The 20,128-nt window shown below is 44.3% G+C and overlaps 1 protein-coding gene across 6 annotated transcripts in view; it reads left to right on the top strand.

The window, feature by feature from the left end:
- Positions 1-68: 68 nt before the first annotated feature.
- Positions 69-20,128, top strand: part of LOC102023153 (protein CutA homolog) — a 38,613-nt gene continuing 18,553 nt past the window's right edge. The window contains exons 1-6 of one of the 6 annotated variants that reach the window (XM_005382588.2): positions 69-2,624; positions 7,328-7,479; positions 12,314-12,373; positions 13,917-13,962; positions 14,219-14,268; positions 16,017-18,003. In XM_005382588.2, the coding sequence (XP_005382645.1) occupies positions 7,361-7,479; positions 12,314-12,373; positions 13,917-13,962; positions 14,219-14,268; positions 16,017-16,149 (408 nt within the window). In that variant the 5' untranslated portion in view covers positions 69-2,624; positions 7,328-7,360 and the 3' untranslated portion in view covers positions 16,150-18,003. Of the gene's footprint in view, positions 2,625-3,627; positions 3,830-3,925; positions 4,330-4,355; positions 4,455-5,813; positions 6,166-7,327; positions 7,480-12,313; positions 12,374-13,916; positions 13,963-14,218; positions 14,269-16,016; positions 18,004-20,128 lie in introns of those variants that run through there. The other 5 variants (XM_013513213.1, XM_005382586.2, XM_005382589.2 and 2 more) reach the window with 5 other exon arrangements.

Here is a 20,128-nt window from a genome sequence, read left to right as displayed (position 1 = left end):
CTCTAAATTTCGCGAGATTTCGGGAGGCAGCCTCTCTTCCCGCCTGCAAATCTCGCGAAGCGGAATGTCTGAAAGGTCAAAGGTCACCAGTGGTGGGCGTCTCTGTCTGACGTTATTGGGGACCCTGTACAGTTGGTTTAATAAGCCGGTTTTCAGCTTGGTAAAGGACACCGAGGATGAGCTCTCAGCAGATGTTCAACCAGCAGAGCGGAGAGGATGAGGACTCTTCGGCAGGCATACCGCCTTTCGGACGGCCTTAGGGCCCCAAGGCCAGGCTGTCCGATGCAGATTCCTGAGCCCACCCAGGCGGAGCTAGGGAAGCGGGGTGAAGGCGTGAGTAATACGGAGCTCCGGCGCTTCGTTAGCGTCGATGACTCAACCGTACGCCTGATTTAAAAAATACATAAATAAATAAAACAACGAGAGGGCCACTGGCCGGCGTGGACAATGTTCACTCATCTTCTCGAAGGTGCTGGACATTCTGTGATGTAAACATCGAGAAGATGGAGGGTGCGTTCACTTTCCGAGTGGACGCGCAGACCATCGAGTGGTGGCCTCTGACTCAGAGGCCCTTTGCAACAAGTTAACCGCAACTGTCGGCGGTGTCTGATGGAAATCAGCGGTCAGGGCAAGCTAGATAAGTTTCGTGCGAGCAACGGATTGCATGACAGGTTTCAAAATCAATGTTTGCAGGGCAAAAGGTTGACAGAGGCAGGAAGAACCGTTTTATGTTGAGTTGGCACCCATGTACCGCAAGCAATCGGAAAGACTGATCAAAGATAGAAGCTGTAGTCCTCAACGCTTCTCAGTGCCAAGGCGATGAGCCTATTTTGGAAATGCATGCCTTCCCATAATTTTAAGGAAATATGCGCAAGTCTGGAACGCTTAGTGGAAACGAAAGACAGAATTTCTTCTCTGTCTGTCTGTCTCAGTCTCTGTCTCTCAGTCTGTCTGTCTGTGTGTGTCTCTCTCTCTCCAGTGCCCCAGTTAACAAAATAAAACTGTTGCTGTTTTACAAAGACTTTAGTCCCACTTGTCTTAGAAAAAAATAACTTCCTATAATCTGGTGATCACAGCACAGAGTATCCACAACCACTGCCCTCTCTTTTAGATTTATAGTTTATTTTCTTTATATACTTGGTACTAGAGATCAACCCAGGCCCTCACACATGCGAAGCAGGTGATCTATTGCTTAGCTACATCCCGAGTAGCCCCCTCACCTTTTAAATTTTTGAGATGGTCCCGTTGCCCAATCTGGTCTCCAACTAGCGAGCCTCCTAGTAATTGTAACTAGTGAGCCTCAGCCTCCTGAGTAATTGGGATTACAGCCGTGCACCACCTTGTCTGGCTTGGATTGGTTTCTTAATTGTTTGACCACGCAGCTCAAAGTTAATTTAGTAGGAAAAAATCCTGGGTTCATAGTGTGGCTAATTTGCAGACAAAAGTCTTGGTCATCTAGCCAGTGGTGCGAATTGATGGCACACTTACGAAGGTGGGCTGTTTGTTTTCACTGAAAGCTCTAAAACATTGACCATCCCTGATAGGCCCACTGTTCTTTGCTTGGTCTCATGTTGCTGTTGTGTTTCTACCTTTGGAAGACACTGGCTTTCTCTCTTGGATCACTCACTGGATATAGTTAAAGGGCTCACAAGGTATTAAGCATGTACTTGACCACTTTGTTGACACCTTGTTTAAATCAAAGCTGACCATACTGTAATACTGCAAGTGCTTGAATAGTAATAACAGAGAGGTTTGGTAATATAAAACCAACCATTGTTCATAAAGGTTGGTGGAAACTGTAGATTGTTGAGAATGATTATATGTGTTTCACTAGAATTGAAGTTGGAAAAAAAATCCTAGTCTGCAAAATAGAAAGGTTATAAATTCACTGATATCAAGGAAAATAAAATTAATGAGCTACTCAAGTTTGAATCATTGGTAATAACTGAGAGTCTATATCCATAGATAAAGAAGACCAATCCTTACCACCAGAGGTGAAGGAAAAGTCTAAGGAAATTGCATGCTGTTTTGTGCTTCAGAACTCTTTGGTGCTGCAGTTATGGATCCCTTCCTGGGCTGAAGTTTGTCTTTTCAAAAAGATTTCAGTAAATTGCTCTGTATCTATAAAAAGCTGTAAAAGAACCTTCAGAAGGAAGGAGTTGATGAAGGAAGACAAGTAAGTAGGTGAGGGAGCTGGCTGCAGTATCTGAAGGGAAGTTGGAATCTTGCTCAGAATCTGAGGCTGAGACAGAATTCCATAAGAAGGGGGAGAGGAAGGATAGGTGAAAAAATAAAAGTGTCCAGGGGAGCCTGGATGCTCAGCACTAAAACTCGTGGTATATCTGAAGAAACTCAAAGCCATCAATACAGAATTGGGCTTCTGGAGTCTAAAGAGGGTGAGGTATCTGGAGTTGAAGGATGAAGAGGATCCAGAGGTTGCATCTTCCAAGTAACAGTTCATCTTTTGGCATCCTCCTCTTGTTACCTCAAGTAGCACCTTCATCGCTTCCGTCGTTACAATCAACAGCCATGCATTTTGTAATATTTATTCATTCAACAATGACAGTAAACTGCACAGGATCCTGTGCTAAACATCATCGCAGGAAATGATCTGAGGAGCTGAGGTAAATAGTCATTACACCGTACTTATTAATGTATTAGATATGAAAGATCATGGTGCTGGTTTACTTTAGTGGGCTTAAAATATAAAGGTTTTGCTAGGACCATTAAGCTTCATTTTCTCTTATATAATTCTTATAGATAAGAAAATTTGCAGTCAAATAAAGATTGAAAGTTGATGCTACTTGCTCTTGAAATGGTGATGTCTTACATTTTATAAATCTCTCAACATTAATCTATTAATCCTGAGCTCATACCTATGAAAGAAATGCTAGCGCTTCCTTTACGAAAAAGCCTCCGACACTCAGAGGTTAATAAGTGTGCCTGAGTCTGCACACCTAATTATGTAAACAACAGGATTCGGACTTTGGATTAGGACTTCAACTGATTAACTGTTTGTGGGACACACTGCCAAGAAGCACACAAGGCCTTCAAAAATGTAGCCTAAAGGAGTGAAACAGGTCAGCAGGTAATTGCAGTAAAGAGGGAGGCTGTGAACTGGCAATTTGCAAGGCATATTTGGTTAAAATCCACCGTTTGTTTTATTTCCCCAGCTTGAAACTATTTTTAATTGGTTTCCAACATTTTGTCTTTTTTCTTTAAGACGTTGTTTACATAAATAAAATTCAGCTGTTTAAGTGTACAGTTCATTGAACTTTAACACTTTTGTAACTGCAACCGGATCAAGATAAAACAGTTCCCTTAACCTAATTTACCTGTAACCCTATCCACTAAATCTCTTTCCCTGTGACCAGAGCTGTCATCATTTTTTTTGGTTTGTTTTTATTTTTTTGAAATGACATCTTGCTAAGTTGCTCAGGCTGACCATAAACTATTGCTCTTCCTGACTCAGCCTCCCAGATGCTGGGATTACAGGCTTATGTCCGTGTGCCCAGCAGAGTTGTCATCATTTTGAAATTAGAATGTTTCACTTTAAAAAGCTAGATTAAAAATGTGGGAGCCCTGGCAAAAGGGAACACTGTGTTCTGAGAGGACAACAGCTAGCCATCAGCTTGTAGTTTTCTTACTTGTTTGCAGCTCTGTGAAATATGTATTAAATTCTTCAGCCTAAGTATGTGGAATGTGCCTTAGAAAAGGACTGAGTTACTGCTAGGAAAGGCCACCCAGAGCAGCTGGTATGGAAGGAGGAAGCAAGAGTGGTCTAAGCCAAGGAGAATTGGAAGGAAGATCTGGGAAGAAGGGGTGATGTGTGAGATGGTGGCCTTAATTTGTACTTCACATGGTTTGTTGGTGGCTTAGGCCTCCTTAGAGAGGGTGTGTGCATGTTTGTGTGCTGTGGTTTCTGAAGGTTTTATAATGCAAGCAAGGTTTGTCTTTTTATCTGTACCTCTCTGCAAATAACTTTTCTTCTTTTTCTTTTTTCTTTTTTGGTGCTTAGAGAGGAAGAGAAAATAGCATGTATTTTTTGCAAGAGTTGTGGGTGTGAGTACTGTGGTTTGTTAAGTTTCAAAGGAGGGGTGTTCCCAACTCTACTGTGTCTGCCCGCCTGATAGGAGAGGGGCGGGGCTGGGCAGTTTGCAGGCAGAAGGCGTGGGGAGAGGGCAGTTAAGGTCCTGTGTACCCGCCCACCAGCCGGGCTGTAATTCACTGCCAGTGCCTTGTGCTAAACTACCTGCAGCTATGGACTGGCTGGGATCACGGTGCCCTCTGCCAGGCTACTCTCGGACCTCTGCCCTTATATGCCTCTTGGTGAGTACCCCAGTCAACAATGTTGTGAACCCCCTCAGCCTTAAACCTGAGGACGAGGGAGGAGGGATGAAGGGAAGACTTGATTCTTTTAACAGCTCTTGGGATTCTGAGCAGGGGCCGGGCAGGTAGGAGGTGAACTGTAAGATCCTTGGAAGCACTACTCGGTGTGGAGATTGTGGGGTGGTTCTCAGGGTTACCTGAATAACTTAAGTCGGCCTGGTGCGGATAGGTGACTGGGCCGTCCTTCCTAGAGCGGGGGAGGGATGGGGTGTGTGCGGCGGAAATCGCACCTGAGCGATTTGTGAGAGATTCCAGTAGCAGTTACCATCTCATTTCTCTGTAGTTTTCTGGCAGCTATGTTTTCTCATCTCTGAAGTATCTTAAACTGTTAATCTTGAAAGTGAGAACAGAGTAACCCCAATGGCGATGGGGTCGGGGAGGGAGTTGTAGGAGACTCTGAAGTTCAGGCTCTAGTCCGGCTCTGCTGCTCACTTTTGGAGCGATCGCTCCTCTTTGGCCATTATTTCCTCATCTGTGAAAAGTGGTACGGATCAGTGAGTCTTCACTTTTAGGGATTATAAATCTCTCTTCTTTTTTTTTCCTGGAAGTTATGAATATGTATCCCAGGAAAATATTGCATTTGATTTTAGAGTATTTAGAGATTCCTTACAACTAGGGAGATTACTAGCTTAGTGCCACTGGAATAGGTAGTTTCTGAGGCTTGTCACAGGCTGTAAAGTCAACCGTATCCTCTTCAAAAGTTATGTACATACTCAAGGACCAATAAAGGAAAAAGGTCAGATGAAATAGGAAATAACAGAGTCGCTGGATGTGGTGACACAGGCCTGTAAAACCAACACTGGGAGGCTGAGGCAGGAGGATTGCATGTTCAAACCTAGCCTGCCTCTTTTTGTATTGCCTCTCTTCCTGTTATTTCCCCCAAGTAGAGAACTCTAGAGTGAAAGAGGTCTGTAGTCTTTCATTTCTTCCTTTAAGTATTTGTCATTAAAATAAAAAAAGAAATTTCATCTCAAAATGTCTTCCTGTCACATGGTTACTGCCACCTGCATCAGGATCTTAGTGTCTTTTTCCTGGGTCCTGGAAGTGGGTAAGTAATCTGCCTTCTGGTCTCTCCCCACTCCTGGCCATTTTTGTAAGTCTGCTTGGCTTGACTGTATTATTGCCATCCTACTTCTAAACTTCTACAAGCATCCTTTCCCCTGAGTATAAACCCCAAATTCCTTGGTTTGATCCATTTCTATCTAATTCTAGCCAGCCTCCCTTCTTCTGGGTATCTTCACACCCATCCACACACTAAGGCCCACTCAGACTGGATATTTCATCTGTCCTTCATGCCCCCTGCGTTGCATATTTAGTCATTTGCCTGGAATCCTTCCCCCCCATCTTATAATCCTGCTTTTTTTTTTTTTTTAAACAAGGTTTTGCTGTGTAGCCAGGCTGGCTTCAAACTAGTGATTGTCCTGCCTCAGCCTCCTGAGTGCCAGGATTACAGCTATGCACCACCACACCTGGTTAAATTCTTATTACTTCAGATCCAGCTCAGCTGAGATCTCTTTGTTCCTGACCTACATCTTACCTTCTCTTCCAAGTCTTTTTCTGCTCTCTCCTGTGGAGCCTTCCTCTTGGTTGTCCTAGCTCTCCATCTCATGGGCACAGGTTGCATTGTTTTAGAATTGGTCTGTTTGCGTACTATGTTTTACGCTAGACTCTACACAGCAGCTGATAGATGCAGATGGATGCACATGAAAGTACTCTCCCGGAGTCCATGGATTTAAGAGCTTATTGTTCATTACAATCCCCACAGGATGATAGCAGGTTAGTGGATGCCATTAAGTATTACCTGAAATATAATAAAAGCGGGTATGAAGTCATCCAGGCTTGAGTTCAAATTCCGGTTTCACCAATCAAAGCTCTATGATTTTAAGCATTTTATTTATTTTTTTATTTTATGGAAAATTTTATAACAAATAATAGGAAAATAACAATAGTTAATACATTGTGTATTGTTATCTTCATGGTAGTTACTCAGAGTACAAGATATGGGCATAAAAAATCCTCCAAATGATATTAGCTCAAACCTTTCTTTTCAGTGAACTAAGAGGGACTAGTAATATATCCAGTATTTTTTTTCTTTTCCCTTCTTTCCTCTCTCCTTTCCCCTACTCTAGTTCCTCTTTCCGTTTGAACAATTTCTTCCCATTTCACGGTATCTATTACACATTTTGGTCCTTAGTCGGTCCTCACACCAGGGAGACAATATGATGTTTACATATGTGAGTCTGATTTATTTCACTTATGGGTGTGGTCTCAAGTTGCATCCATTTACCTGTAAGTGTCTCAAGTTTAGCCTTCTTTATGCCTGAATAGTACTCCCTTATAATAAAAGACCACATCTTTTTTTTACCCATTCCTCTGTTGATGGGCATTTGGGTTTCTTCCAAGATTTAGCTATTACAAATGGATAGATTCCTAGACACATATGAAATGCCAAAACTGAATCAAGAAGGTATAAAAATTCTAAATAACCCAATATCAGTCAGTGAAATTGAAAGTGTAATTTAAAACTTACCAACAAGGAAAAGCCCAGGTCCCGATGGATTCAGTGTTGAGTTCTTTAAGATACTTAGAGAAAAACTAATGCCACTAATACTGAAACTCTTTAGTGCAATTGAAAGGGAAGCAACACTTCCAAAATCATTCCTGGAAGCAAGTATTACCCTGATACCAAAACCAGAGAAAGACCCAACCAAAAAAGACGTGAAGTATTTTTTAAAAAATATTTGTGAGCCTCCATTTTTTTCTCATCTAAAAAATAAATACCTAGGCATGAAAACTTTTTTGAAGCACTCACACTCAGTGCAGCTCTCAGGCATTACGCTGTGGATGGGGTGAGGGGACGAAAAGATATCACAGCCTTGGTTCCAGTCTGCTTGAGCTGGGCGTTGCTGACCTGCGCTTTTCTTTTCTACCGCAATAGATCCTGCCAGCTGCGGCTTTTCTGGTGTACCCCATGCTCAGGACCCTGAGCCTACAGCTCCACTCAGCCATCACCAGCACCTACGCCTCTGGTGCTCACTCTGTCATCTTCGTCAACTGTCCCAATGAGCAAATTGCCAGAGACATTGCCAGGTACAGTGCAGGGGCAGCCGTGCTGCTCCAGGTGTCCTGGGACCTATCAGCGTGCTTGAGAAAGGCCACTTTGGGGCCCCTGGTGTCTGACGACCCTGTCTGTCCAAAGGTGGACTCCAGGCTGTTTGCTTGGGGGGTAGGAAGAACTCAGCTGGATGATTCCCCAGCTGACCCTGCCCCAGGCCTGGGAATGCTGACCGGTCTATGGGGCATAAAAGGGAGGGAGAGGTACGAGACCAACAGAGATATGTGACTTATTCAAGGCATTAAGTAAGAGAACACTGGAACCCTGCAGGCTGACAATTTAATTCTCCTGATTTCTGGCCCAGCCCTGTTCACTGAGGTATTCTCTTACTTCCTGGAGGTACCGTACATGTGCTGTTGCTGAGGAGGAGGCCATTGCAAGTATTGGGTAGTTTCTGGAATCAGGTTGGTTATGCTGGGAAGAGCACTGAATTTGGGATTAGGCCAATTTTGGCTGAGCCACTTAACTATAATGTGGACCTTGAGGGATCTTTGGGCAAGTTGCTTTGCTTTGTTTTGCACTGTCTTCCCTCCTCTCTCCCTTCCCTCCCTTCTCCCCTCCCACTTCCTTTCTCCCCTCCTCTTCTCTCCCCTTCCCTTCCATTCCCACCCTCCCCTTCCCTCCCCTTTTCCCTTTTCTTCCTTTCCTCTCCCCTTCCCCCTCCCCTCCCCTTCCCCCTTCCCTTCCCTTCCTTTCCCTTCTTTCTATATACAACATGTACCCCAGTAAATGGAATGTAGTATATGCCCAATAAATGTTGGTTGTATCTGAATTTCCCTTTTCTGTATAGATGTAGCTTTTTTGAGGGTATGTATTTGTTTGGGACAAGGTCTTGCTGTATAATTCAGGCTGGCCTCAAACTTGACGTGTTCCTCCTGCCTCAGCCTCCTGAATGCTGGGATTATAAGTGTGCACTGCCATGCCTGGCTGTAAGATGTAGGTTTGGAGAAGGTTAGTGGAGCTAGAAGAGAATGGATTGGGCTCTTTCCTTCTTTTCTTTTTGCTTTACAACTTCGCGTTCTTGAAGTTAATGACAGACCAAGATTAATGCAGGGTCACAGTCAGAGATGTCTGCAACTTAAAGACTAAAGTGGGCTGGGGTGTAACAGTGAAAGATGATGGTAGTTGCTAACCCTTGAGCTCCCTGTTAGGAGAAAGGAGCAATGGGAACTGTGTTAAACGGAGAAGCGTACTTCCTGCTAGAAGGAGTAGCTGCTGCTCAGCACTAGCTTAGCTAAGTGTAACCTATGAGCCTGCAGGCTTTGTGGTAGGTTCATTATTTTCCAAGAAACTAGGTAATCTGTATTTTTTGAGTATGGACTGTACTGATATTAAATATTGGTGACAAAGTCAAGATTTTTTTTAACTGCCATGAGAGCCATGCCATGAATCTAGTCTGTGACAAGGTACTGACCTATGACCTCTGCAGTTTCTAGGGGCGCCAGTGGCTCTGCACCTCTCTCTTCTGCTTCTGGAGCCTGAGCCCTCTGTGTGTGACTCTCTGCTGGTTTTGAGTGGTTATGTGCCTGCTTTACAAGGGAGTGCAGTAGGCCTGCCCCTGTGCTTCCTTTTGAAGGCCATAGGGGCTTTTAGTGTAACAATCCCTCATAGCTCTGCGATCTTTTCCCTGAAGAAAAGTTTATGTGTTCAGTCCCTGAGGAGTTTACGTGCCAAGAGGTGGGAAAGCACCCGTGAGGCCATGGGATTAGTTTTTCTAGATGTGTAACTTACTCACCGTGCCTGCGTGTGACCTTGAGAACAAACAGAATGTAATTTTTTAGTGGATGACTGAGCAAGGCTCACTCATAGCAGTTGCCTAAAAAAAGTTCTTGCCACATGTCTCTTCTTACAGTGGGGAATTTTCCAAGGGAGCAGTGATGGCGATAAGGTCACATTAATATGGATCCTTAAATAGAATACTCCTCAGCCTGGGACTCAAGGGAAGAGAAAAGAGGTCAGTTCTCTCGGCAGCAGCTGAGGGAAGGAGAGATCAGTGACCAGGCCTCAGATAAGGTTTGTTTGGCTGGGCCTAAGCACTTCAGAGAACAGAGACAAGGCTCTTTTGGCTTTCTGAGACCTGAGAAAGGTTTGCCAGAACTGCCTGAGCCTAAGGCCTTGAAGTAGATGGTTGGCTACATTTCCCTCTTGCATGAGGAGTTGGTGTTATGATTCAGATCTGGAATGTAGCCCTCAAAGCCTCATGTGTTTGGAAGTGGTGCTTGTGAAAGGTGACTGGATTATGGAGCTGCTACTGCTGACTTGCTATTAGGAGGTAGGGCCGGGTTAAGGCAGGACAGCGGGGGATGACCCAAAGGCTCCCTCTCCCTCCCTGGCTCTTTCCTTCTTTCTCTGCTTCCTGGCACCAGTGTGGACAGGTTTCCTCAGTAGCCCCTCCCATTGTGCCATTTCTAGTTTGAGCCAGCTGACCATAAACTAACACTTCTCAAACTGTGAGCCAAAATCAACCTCTCCTTCTTCAATTTGTGAGTGTCAAGGACTTTGCCTCAGTAACGGGGAAAGTGACTGACAGTGTTGCTCTTGTTTCTGTGATACCTGTTCAGATACATCTTATTGTGTTCACCAGTGCTCTGCACAGGAAACAGAGACTATGAAACTGAAAGCTGATGGATGCTTTAGAGGTTATCTGGCCAGGGATTTTAACCTGTGGTATGTGAAAACAATTTCAGTGGTCTGCAGGTTAAGGTAGAGACCTTTAAAAGAAAATGAAAGGGGAAAATATCCTGTGTTTGCCAAAGCAAACACAGAGTATGATCATGTTTTGCTTTTACATAGAGTTGTATCAGCTGTCTGGGGTCGCACGGATGTCTACAGATCCGAAGCACTGTGTGTCAGCCAGGTGCATCTGAGAGTCAAAGGGAGAGGTGGGATAGTTAAAGGAGTTCTTGGGGATGAGAAAGCTTGGAAACCACTGACTAAACCTGTCCTCTAGTACTGCAGAAGAGATTGAGAGGGAGAGATGCCTGTCTCTCCCTCTCAGAATATATCCTCAAATACTTATTTCGAGAAGGAGATAAAGAACTTGCCCAAGGTCACACAGCCATCCTACTACAAGGCTGCGAATGGAACGGAGATCTTCTTTAGGTCCAGTGTTAATTAATTTCTGTATACCAAACAGAGTGAATCTGTCCTTAAAACTGCCTAGCCATAGCTGCTTCCCAACTTCACTCCCAGAAAAGGACTTAGCACTAGCTCTGTACTCAGAGGTTCTATGTGTAGTGGTTATAGAATGTGCTAGTTTGAGGAGGGGAGGTGATGAACTGATGTCTCAGTCTGTTTTTGGCTGCTGTAACCAAATGCTACAAACTAGGTCATTTATAAATACTAAAAGTTTATTTATAGTTCTGGAGACTAAAGGTCTTAGTTATTTTTCTCACTGATGAGACAAAATACCTGACACCAAAACTTAAAGGAAGAAAGGTTTATTTAGCTCACAGTTTGTAGAGGTTTCAGTCCATAGTCAGCTGGCTCCAAGGTGGCATGGCAGAGGGGCATTGCAGAGGAGAAATAGTCCACAGCAAGCAGGCAGGTGAGAGCACATTAGCCCTCTGTCTGCCCTATACTGTGTGCAGGATACCCACTCTAGTGTGGGTATAGCACTCATACCCTTAGTCCTAGCCAGAACTATATCAAACCAATCAGTGGACTGATTTAGTACTCATATACCCTTGATCCCAGCAGCATATATCCTAGATGCAGCCACCTCGGAAAAGCGCGTCCTAAGACTGCATGAGGCTTTGCGGGGATATCTAGACACAAACCATAACACTAAGGAATCTAGTAGCATGGTGCTAGCATCTAGTGAGGTCATTTTCCTGCCCTATAACATAGCTGAGGACCTCACGTAGCAATATGGAGCAAGCATGCTTGGTTCGTCTCTCTTCCTTTTCTTCTGAAGCCGCTAGTGCAGCCAGCTGTGGTGGCACCTGCCTGTAACCCCAGCACTCTGGGAGCTGATGCAGGAGGACTGCACATTCAAACCCAGTCTAGGGAATAATTAGCAACTTAGCAAGAACCTGTCTTAAAATTAAAAACTAATAAATAGGCTAGAATGTAGCTTATAACAAATGCCCTGGGTTTAAGTCTTAGTAACACACACACACACACACACACACACACACACACACACACACACAGAGCCATTAATACCATTTTAGGCCACCCTCGTGATCTAGAGGATTAGGTTTCCAACACATGAATTCTGGGAATTCCAGGGCATACTCAAACCATAGCATTCTGCCTGTGGCCACCAAGGTTCACCTCCTTCTCACGTGCAAAATACAACCCTTCCATTCCAATAGCCCCAAAGTTTTGACTGGTTCCAGCACCATCTCAGAAGTACAAAGTTCACTGTCTCTTCTGAGTCAGATTTGGGTGAAACTCAAAACATGCCTGAATCAAATTTGCTCCAGCCATGAGCCTGTGAAATCAGACAAATCACCTTCTTCTAAGGTACAATAGATTGCAGCAGGCAAAGGACAGCTCTTCCACTGCAAAGGGGAGAGACAGGCAAAAAGTAGGACTTACTGGCAGCTTGTACCCTGTATTTCCTCTCCACTAATTACTTCCCAATGGCTCCACCTACAAGTACCATTAACATCCTACTTTCAGCTATAACTCTCTCACAATGAATTCTGGGGGCCGTACCCAAATCATAACATCATAGAGACCCTAAATAATTGTCTACTTAGACTCAAATTTCCAGGGTTATTTTGCACTAGCCTGCTCCCCCTTGCCCTCTCTTAAGACCCTGAGACTTCTAGTGACTGCCTCCCTTTTGCTTTGTTCCAGAGCAATACTGGAGAAGAAGCTGGCTGCCTCTGTGAACATCCTACCCAAGGCATCTTCACTGTGAGTTTTGCCACCGCTGGCCAAGGGAGGGCAGTTGGGAGTTTCACGGTTAGGTCTTGGCTGGTGGGAAGAGTGCTGAAGTAGTGGGGGAATTGTCAGAGAATAATTCAGAGGCATTTTCATTAGTAGTTCACAGCTGATTTATATTTACAGGTGATCAATCAGTTTATTTCACCCAAGAAAAGCAAAAACATGCTGTTTGTAGAGAAAGGAAGAAAAAAGTGAAGTCATTCCTTTAACTGCTCACATTTGGGAGCAGTGGCTCCCAAATTTGGCTGTAATTTCCATTCCTGAACTTCAGCTTCGATTTACTCAGTCGACTTGAGGATGGGGCCCAGTTCTCTGAATCTTTGTTTTTGCAGCGCTGTGCATCAAACCCAAGGCCTTGAGTATGCGAGCCAAGTGCTCTACCGCTGAGCTACATTCCCAACCCAGGTCTCTGAATCTTTTAAAGTAGTACAGGATCTAGGAATGTAGCTCAGTGGAAGGTACCAGTGTTTGGTAACTGAAGTAGAATATCAGCCTAGCACTGTCTTCATGTGTACATCGTTGTTCATAATTGATTCTTTTAATATAGCTCTGTGACACTGCAGGACCCATAGCTTAGGTCCCTGGTGGTGAACTTTTTAGCGCTTTCAAAGATACACAGCCTGCTGTGGCCATATGCCATAGGTTTGCCACCACTGGCCTAGGTAATTTTAGGTTTATCCTGGGTCAGTGTAGATCTTCTCAGGCTAAATCTCTCCTTTTCCCATGATGTGATTCTTACACACTTATTCTAAGATGTAGTGACTTTATTTTTAACTTCTGAAACTTTCCATATAAGACTCACTTCTTCCTGGAAACCATCTGAGTTTTTAAATTTATCCATTCATGGGTACTTGGCTTTGAGAGTCAGTAACGGCATCAAAGTAGTGCCAGTCCAGAGGGCAGGCAGGGGCTCAGAAGCCATGGGTAGGATGGGCATGGAGAGAGATACCCAGCTTGGAAGAGTGAAGAAAGACCAGAGGGTTTCTGCAGGGCTGTCCTGGGGTGGCCTTTTAATGTAGCTAGCTGGGGAAACAGCTAGGTAGCAGATGTTGGCACTCTACAAGAAGATAACATCTCTGGCTATAGCTCAGGAGTAGAGCACATGCCTAGCATGCACAAGGCCCTGGTTTCAACCCTCAGCACTGAAGAGAAGGAAGAAGGAGTAGGGAAAGGGGAGAAAGAAGAAAGGGAGGCAGAGAGAAGAAGAGGGAGAGAGGGGGAGAGGGAGAGCGAAAGAGAGAGGAAAAAATCCTGTGTAAAAACCTTTATGTTAGTCGGACTTCTTCAAGAAATAGAGAACCTTTCTCCTCCAGAAATATTCTGGCAATGTTAGATGTGTAAGAACGGTCTGGCTGGATGACCTTTGCGGTGTTGAACAACTCTAGACTTCAGTACGTGGGCTTGGGTAGATTTTAAAGTTTCCTCCTCAGTAAGTCACCTACTTGGACCAAGTTTGACACTTCACTGGGCTCCTCTTGTGAGCATTATAATGTGGTTTTGTTCTGTTCTTCAGGTATTTTTGGAAGGGAGAAATAGAAGAAGCCAGTGAGATCTTGTTGGTGAGTGAGGACGGGGCAGAGGAAGTCTTAATAGGAGAATGACTGGGACAAAGGCTTTTTCCAGGTTCTAATGAAAAGTCAGTGATCAAATGATGGAAGTTTTTGCCCACCTGCGATGTCCAAGGCTGCTCTGGGAGCCAGTGAACTGCCCTGGCGTCCCGGGAGGAGTACTCGTCTGAATGCCCAGATGAGTGAGCAGGGCTAGAGCCGAGGCTCCAGTTCTACAGCAGTGATGCTTTTCTTTCTTTTTTCACAGTTAATAAAGACAAAGACTTCCAAGGTCCCCTTGCTCTCCAGCTATATCAGGTAAGGCTGGCATCTTTTGTCACTCATCGACCACAAGACCAGCCAGGGATGTCCTGGGGACCAAGTTAATGAGCTTGAGAAGCAGGAGAGCTGGACTTGAGCCACCAACTCTAAAAAAACTCCTTTTTCCTCTCTTTGTGTGTGTGTGTGTGTGTGTGTGTGTGTGTGTGGTATTGGGGACTGAACTTAGATCTCATATGTGGTAGGCAAGTGCACTACCACTGAACTATACCTCCAGCCCCAAACATGCATTTTTATAGAAAGTAGTATTTTCCAAAAACAAAAAAGAAATTACTGAGAAAAATGATACCATTTTATTATTTTTTTTCAAAATCTGGCTTAATAAGACATCTGGATCTCTTTAGAACCATTTTGGGACAATTTTATGCTTCTAATAAGTTCAAATTTTCTAAAATTATAATTTTTCACTTCAAAACATTAATGGCAGTAAATGATGTAAATAGTCTTCATTTGAATTACGGGCTTTGTTCCCAATTGAGAAAATGGCTACCTAATACTCAAACTAGAGTTACCGTAATTTGTAAAACTGACAAATTATGGTAACTTGGGCTTCAGAGCAAAAACGTTATTCCAACAAAAAGTTGTCCAGTTTAGCCTGTAACTCTGGCACACAAGTGTGTGGCAGATTTTTTTGTTTGTTTGTTTTGAGACAGGGTCTTGCTACATAGTCCAGGCTGGCCTTGAACTCACTATGTAGCCTAGGCTGGCTTGAACTCTCAGTGATCCTCCTGCCTCAGCCTTCTAAGTGTTAGGACTACAGGCATGTTCCACCTCACCTGGCTAACTTTTGAACCTAGATACACAGCAGAAGTGCTTTATGTGTACCTCCCATCTTTCCTCTCAGAACATTACAAAGATACATAGTGAAGGGCTGAACTTTAATAAAAATAGTAATCTTTACCACCTCAAAGATGTTAAGTGAAACTATTTAAAAGTACATGTGTGTGGTGGTAAAGAATACAGTGACAGTGAGTACACTTTGGTGGCCCTATCTTGACTCATACTAAGGTACCAGTAATTTTACCCATCATTTCTAACATAGTAAGATGACAAAATAATGTCACAGTTTCGCTGAAGCCCACATCTCATGTCGCCTTCGTCTGGAGAGTGAAGAGAACTTGCCTTGTGTGACAAGGCCCAGGGAATAGTGAAGAGACAAGAGTGAAGTAGTGAAGAGAGATTACTGTGGACCAAGGGTCAGTGAAGACCCTTTGGAAAAAGTTAGTGGTTGAGTTGGCCTTGAGGGAGAGAGAGGCTTTGGACCAGCCAACAGGAGCAAGGAGACTGCTCTGGGTAGGGAGGAACACAGCGGTGGCCCTGGAGGAGAAGGCAGGGATGCGGGTGAGACGGTGATGAAAACAGTAGCTAACCTCTAATGAGCGTGAGTGCCAGTCAGGTACCAGGCAAGTTCTCTGTCTCCCTTATGCTGTTTAGTTTTCATCCCCCCAGTCATGTAGGTACTGTTTGTGTCTCTTCTTCTGTAGTGACCTTTCGAGAAAGCAAGTGACTTGTCCGTGGCCACACAGCTGGTAAGGGCAGACTTAGAATCTGAACCTGAATCTGTGAGACCTTGAAACTGTAACTCAGCTCACACCTGCTGACACATGGGAAACTTGGCACTCAGGAGTAGTGGGTCACGGTGCTGGCCAGGTGGGCTTAGCAGATGAGAGGGCCGCCTGTGGTGCTGGCCAGTTGGGTTTTATCACCCGGTCACTTTCTTTCCAAAGGTTGGTGCATCCCTTTGAAATCCCAGAGGTCTTCAGTCTCGCCATGGATCAAGGAGATGTGCAGTATTTAAAGTGGCTTGAGGAGAGCATGGAGGAGGGCCGAGCGAGGGAACCCTCTTGTGCATCTTGCTGACTGCCTCTGCCCTTCAGCGGCTGTACTCTGGGAAGAGTAGTTTTCTGCCTCCCAGAACCTGTGGATCCTGTGTCTGTGTGAGCGCAGAGGAGCAACTAACCTGCGTTGGCTGAGGGTGCAAGGCTCCCGAGGCTAGAAGAGAAGGTCGGGCCAGAAAGAACCCAATGGAACTTGTCTTGGAGTGCTGCATGTTTCAAGGTGGCCAGAGGCCGGAGGATGAGGGTGGTTGTACAAACTGAAGGAGGTGGCGGTGAGGGTGAAGTCTGTCATCGTTAGTCACTGAGGCTATCTCACATGCCTAGGGGATAACTGCTCCCCTGCTTCTGATGGGGAGGAATGGATCCGATGACCTTGTTCACTTGGAAGTGTATGGGATGCCTCCTTCTCGAGGAACTAGCAAGCGCTGTGTTCAAAAGGATGAATTGTAATGGTGGAATTTCAGAGATCAGCAGGATTATTTCTCCTAAAGAGGCTTTTGTTGCTCCAGAGTCCTGAGGAGGTGGCACTAGGAACTAGGGCTTCAACACGGCCTCATGGGCTGGCAGTAAGTCTTGACTCTTTCTTAGTCTGAGTGTGACAGATACGAGAAGGTTCTGGTGCCTTGCTCAGTGGAGATGTAGGTTCTGAGCTCAGAAATGAAGCCCTGGGAACCTGCTAGGCCAGTGTTTTTCACATTTGCCATACAGAGCCCCAGAGCTTGACAGAAACTCCCTGGGCCTACCTGGGTGAGGGTAACGGCTGGAGGCCTCCACCTACATCCCTATCAATGCACTCTTTGCTTGTTAGCCGCTGAGCACCCTTTAAGATTTGGGTTTTGGTTTGTTTGGGGTTTTTTTAGGAAAGTTTTCTTCATCCAAGCTTAGTAAACCACTGCTCTAGGCTGGTCTCCATTTTACTGATTATTAAAGGAAACTGAATTGTACAGATGCCCAGAAAGGGAGTGGCATGTTGTTATACCTGGCACTTCTGTGTGAGCTCATGCTGTGCCAGCTCCATGGGGAAGGACATAGGGGAGGTGAGGAATGTCGAGTCCTAGCAGCGAGAAAAGAAATGTGACCCAGGCCCTGTCCACGAACAAAGCAACTCTCTGCTTCCCTCACCTTAGTACTCCTAGATATGAAATGGGGGAGATGTCCCAGGACCCATCTATGAAAACCTTGTAGGAACTGCAAGCTGAGGCCCTTCCGAGGTCCAGAGGGTATCAGTGGGGACTTGGGGAGCTGCCTAGGGAGAGGTCTAGAGAATGCTAATGGTGATGTTCTTTGCTTTTTGTAACAGATCAGTTTCTGATACATATGCAAATCTTGTACAAAGTAAACACTACTTAAAATGCATTATAGTTCCCTGTTGATTGCCTTCATTACTTTTAGGATAAAGTCCAATTTCTAAGTCTAGTTTTCAAGGCCCTTCAGAACCTTACCTCAGTTTACCTCTTCAGTCATCAACATCTCCCTCAGACAGATGGTTTCCCTGCATTGTGTGATGTTATTCCTGTGTTCATGTGGTCCCCTCTGCCTGGAGTTCCCTTCTACCTGGATGCTTGTGACATGTGGCTGTTCCCTTGCATGGCTTGGCTCCCCAGCTGGAAGGACTGTCTTCCGCCCTGGTGTTCCTTTCATCCTTGTGCATTACTTTGTTGGCCTTGTATTGCTGGGCGGTGACCTGCTGAAGGTCAGGGGTATGTGTGAATGTTTGATCTGTTGTACAGAATTTGGCAAGTACCTCCCCAACTGATGTTTCAAGGATTTAAATGGCAAAAGCTTTCTCTACGGTGCAATTTCTTTTAAGTTGTGGAATTAGCGAAATCTAACTTTTTTCCTTGAACTTTATTAAAGGGCGACTAATTCCAAGGGAGATTTTCCTGTCTGTGGTCTTTCTTGGTTCAGTTTCTGTGCTATGTTGTTATCAAAAAACTTTTTTGGTGGTTGGCAGTTGCCTAAGCGTCTGAATTGACTTTTACCGAAATGAGAGGGGAGAGGGACATTTACTAAACACCAGCTCTGTCAGCAGGGTACTGTCCTATCTTCTAAGATCTTAAAAGTTATCCTTGTTCATTATCCTCTCAGCACAGCTAGGATGTGAAACTGACTCTATGATTCTAGACCTACTGGTCTTATTCCCTTTGATTCAAAGAAACGAGATGAAGTCCCTATAGACCTAGAGAACCTGCTGTAGTCAGCTCTAAGAGTATTAGCTTTTAGAACATCTTTTTTTAATATGTCAGTTGGCCCAGTGTCTACACATGTATTGCATCATTCATGCCTCACCAGAGATCTGCAAGTTGATGATCTATTTCACAGATGACAGACTAGATTTAGAGGAGCTCAGTGACCTTTAAGATCTGTGAAAGTCCAGTCGACATGGTATGGTCACCATCCCACACTGCCTTCCCACAGTGACACTATAGAAGTCAGAGCTAGATCCTTTACCATTACCTCTGTGTGAAAATCCCTTTCCAGCATTTCTTAGGAAATGTATGTTTTTAATTCAGAATCTCTAGAAAAATCAACTGAGGAAATGAAGAAAAGTATCATAATTATCCTGTGAGTACTAAAGCTTATTAGTATCAAAACATTACTGGTTTGAAAAATCCACCTTCATCAAACTAAAAAAAAGAACACAAAACACTAACATGCTGAGTTGGAGAGAGAACTGAGGCAGGGACATGTAAGAGAGAAAAATGATCACCATCTATTTAGTCCTGCTTTTGGTTGTTGCCATGTCAGGGGTGTACGCATCTAGCCCTGTCTGCTGCAATCAATGTAGGTAATTTTATATGCATAATATACTTTATACAGATCCTATGAGTGGCATTCCAAGAAATAAACCTTGGAAGTAGTATAAATCCTTAAGTTGGCAATTTGGACATCTGGTTGATTTTATGAGCTGTTACCCTTTCTAGGATATTCAAATATTACAGTACTATTTTAATACATCCAGTAGATGTTCCCTGGCATCTTTTAGTCTTTTAAATCTCCTCTGCAGACCTTCATAAATACTACTAATCTTAATATGCCTTTTTGTTAAACAAAATATTTTCAGATATCTATAATGATGAGGAAAAGTCTAAGGAGTAAAGGATCTTAAGAGTAACTTACTGCAATTTCGGGAATTTCTGAGAATTCTGATTTCTCATTCCACAACTCCAAAGGTAAATGTTTGCTGTGAATTTGGAAGCACTAGTCCAGACCACAGAGAAGGCATTCTTCAGTCCTGTGGCCCACACTTTCCAAGGGGCTAGAGAACTGTTCACTGTAGACCAGAACTTGGACCAGAACTGAAGCCTTTCAACACCTAGCACGGATCATTTCTTTCATTCCATTGATTTCAGCCCAAAGCATAATCCCCCATCCCAGCGGCCACTGTGGTTTTATTCCAAGGAAGACCACAAGGCTGAAGCAGCAGGAGTGGTTGTTAATGTAAATGCTTAAAGGCAGCTGTTATTAACACAACTAAAGCCTCCACTTGGGATTAACAAGCTATACTTCACCCCTCCAACTACAGAAATCAACTGAACTCATGTCCTTCATCTCTCTATACAGCTGACCTGTTCGCTACTCCAATTTGTTTCTCTCCAAAGTGTCCTAAATTCAGAGGCTTAAAGCAATAATCAGTAACACATATGAAGTTACCCTCCCAACATGTGCAGTGCCAGATGCTACTGGGATTATCACAGTGTTATAGGTTATGACCAGCACAGCCAGGTTGTACCGTAGGACTAGTTCACATTTCTAGAATTGTGTGCCTGGGTGTAATGAGCAAAGTTTATAGTGCCTGTATTTACTCGTTAACAGGGTCTATTTTCCATCTTTTCTCTATGTGACTCAGCTAACCTCCCTCCCCCAACCACCACCACCATAGATCAGGGAATCAGAGTAAAAAGTTTCCAGATTTTCTCTGGCAATAAGAACAGGAATATTGTTGAATGTTGCAGGCAGTGGCAGGAGTGGCAGCGTGGCCAGAGGACAGGGCCCCACCC

Source organism: Chinchilla lanigera, unplaced genomic scaffold (genome assembly GCF_000276665.1).
Source record: "Chinchilla lanigera isolate Chin_1 unplaced genomic scaffold, ChiLan1.0 scaffold00018, whole genome shotgun sequence".
Lineage (NCBI taxonomy): Eukaryota > Metazoa > Chordata > Mammalia > Rodentia > Chinchillidae > Chinchilla > Chinchilla lanigera.
Note: the sequence above shows the minus strand (reverse complement) of the source record. Positions and strands in the feature narration are given on the sequence as shown.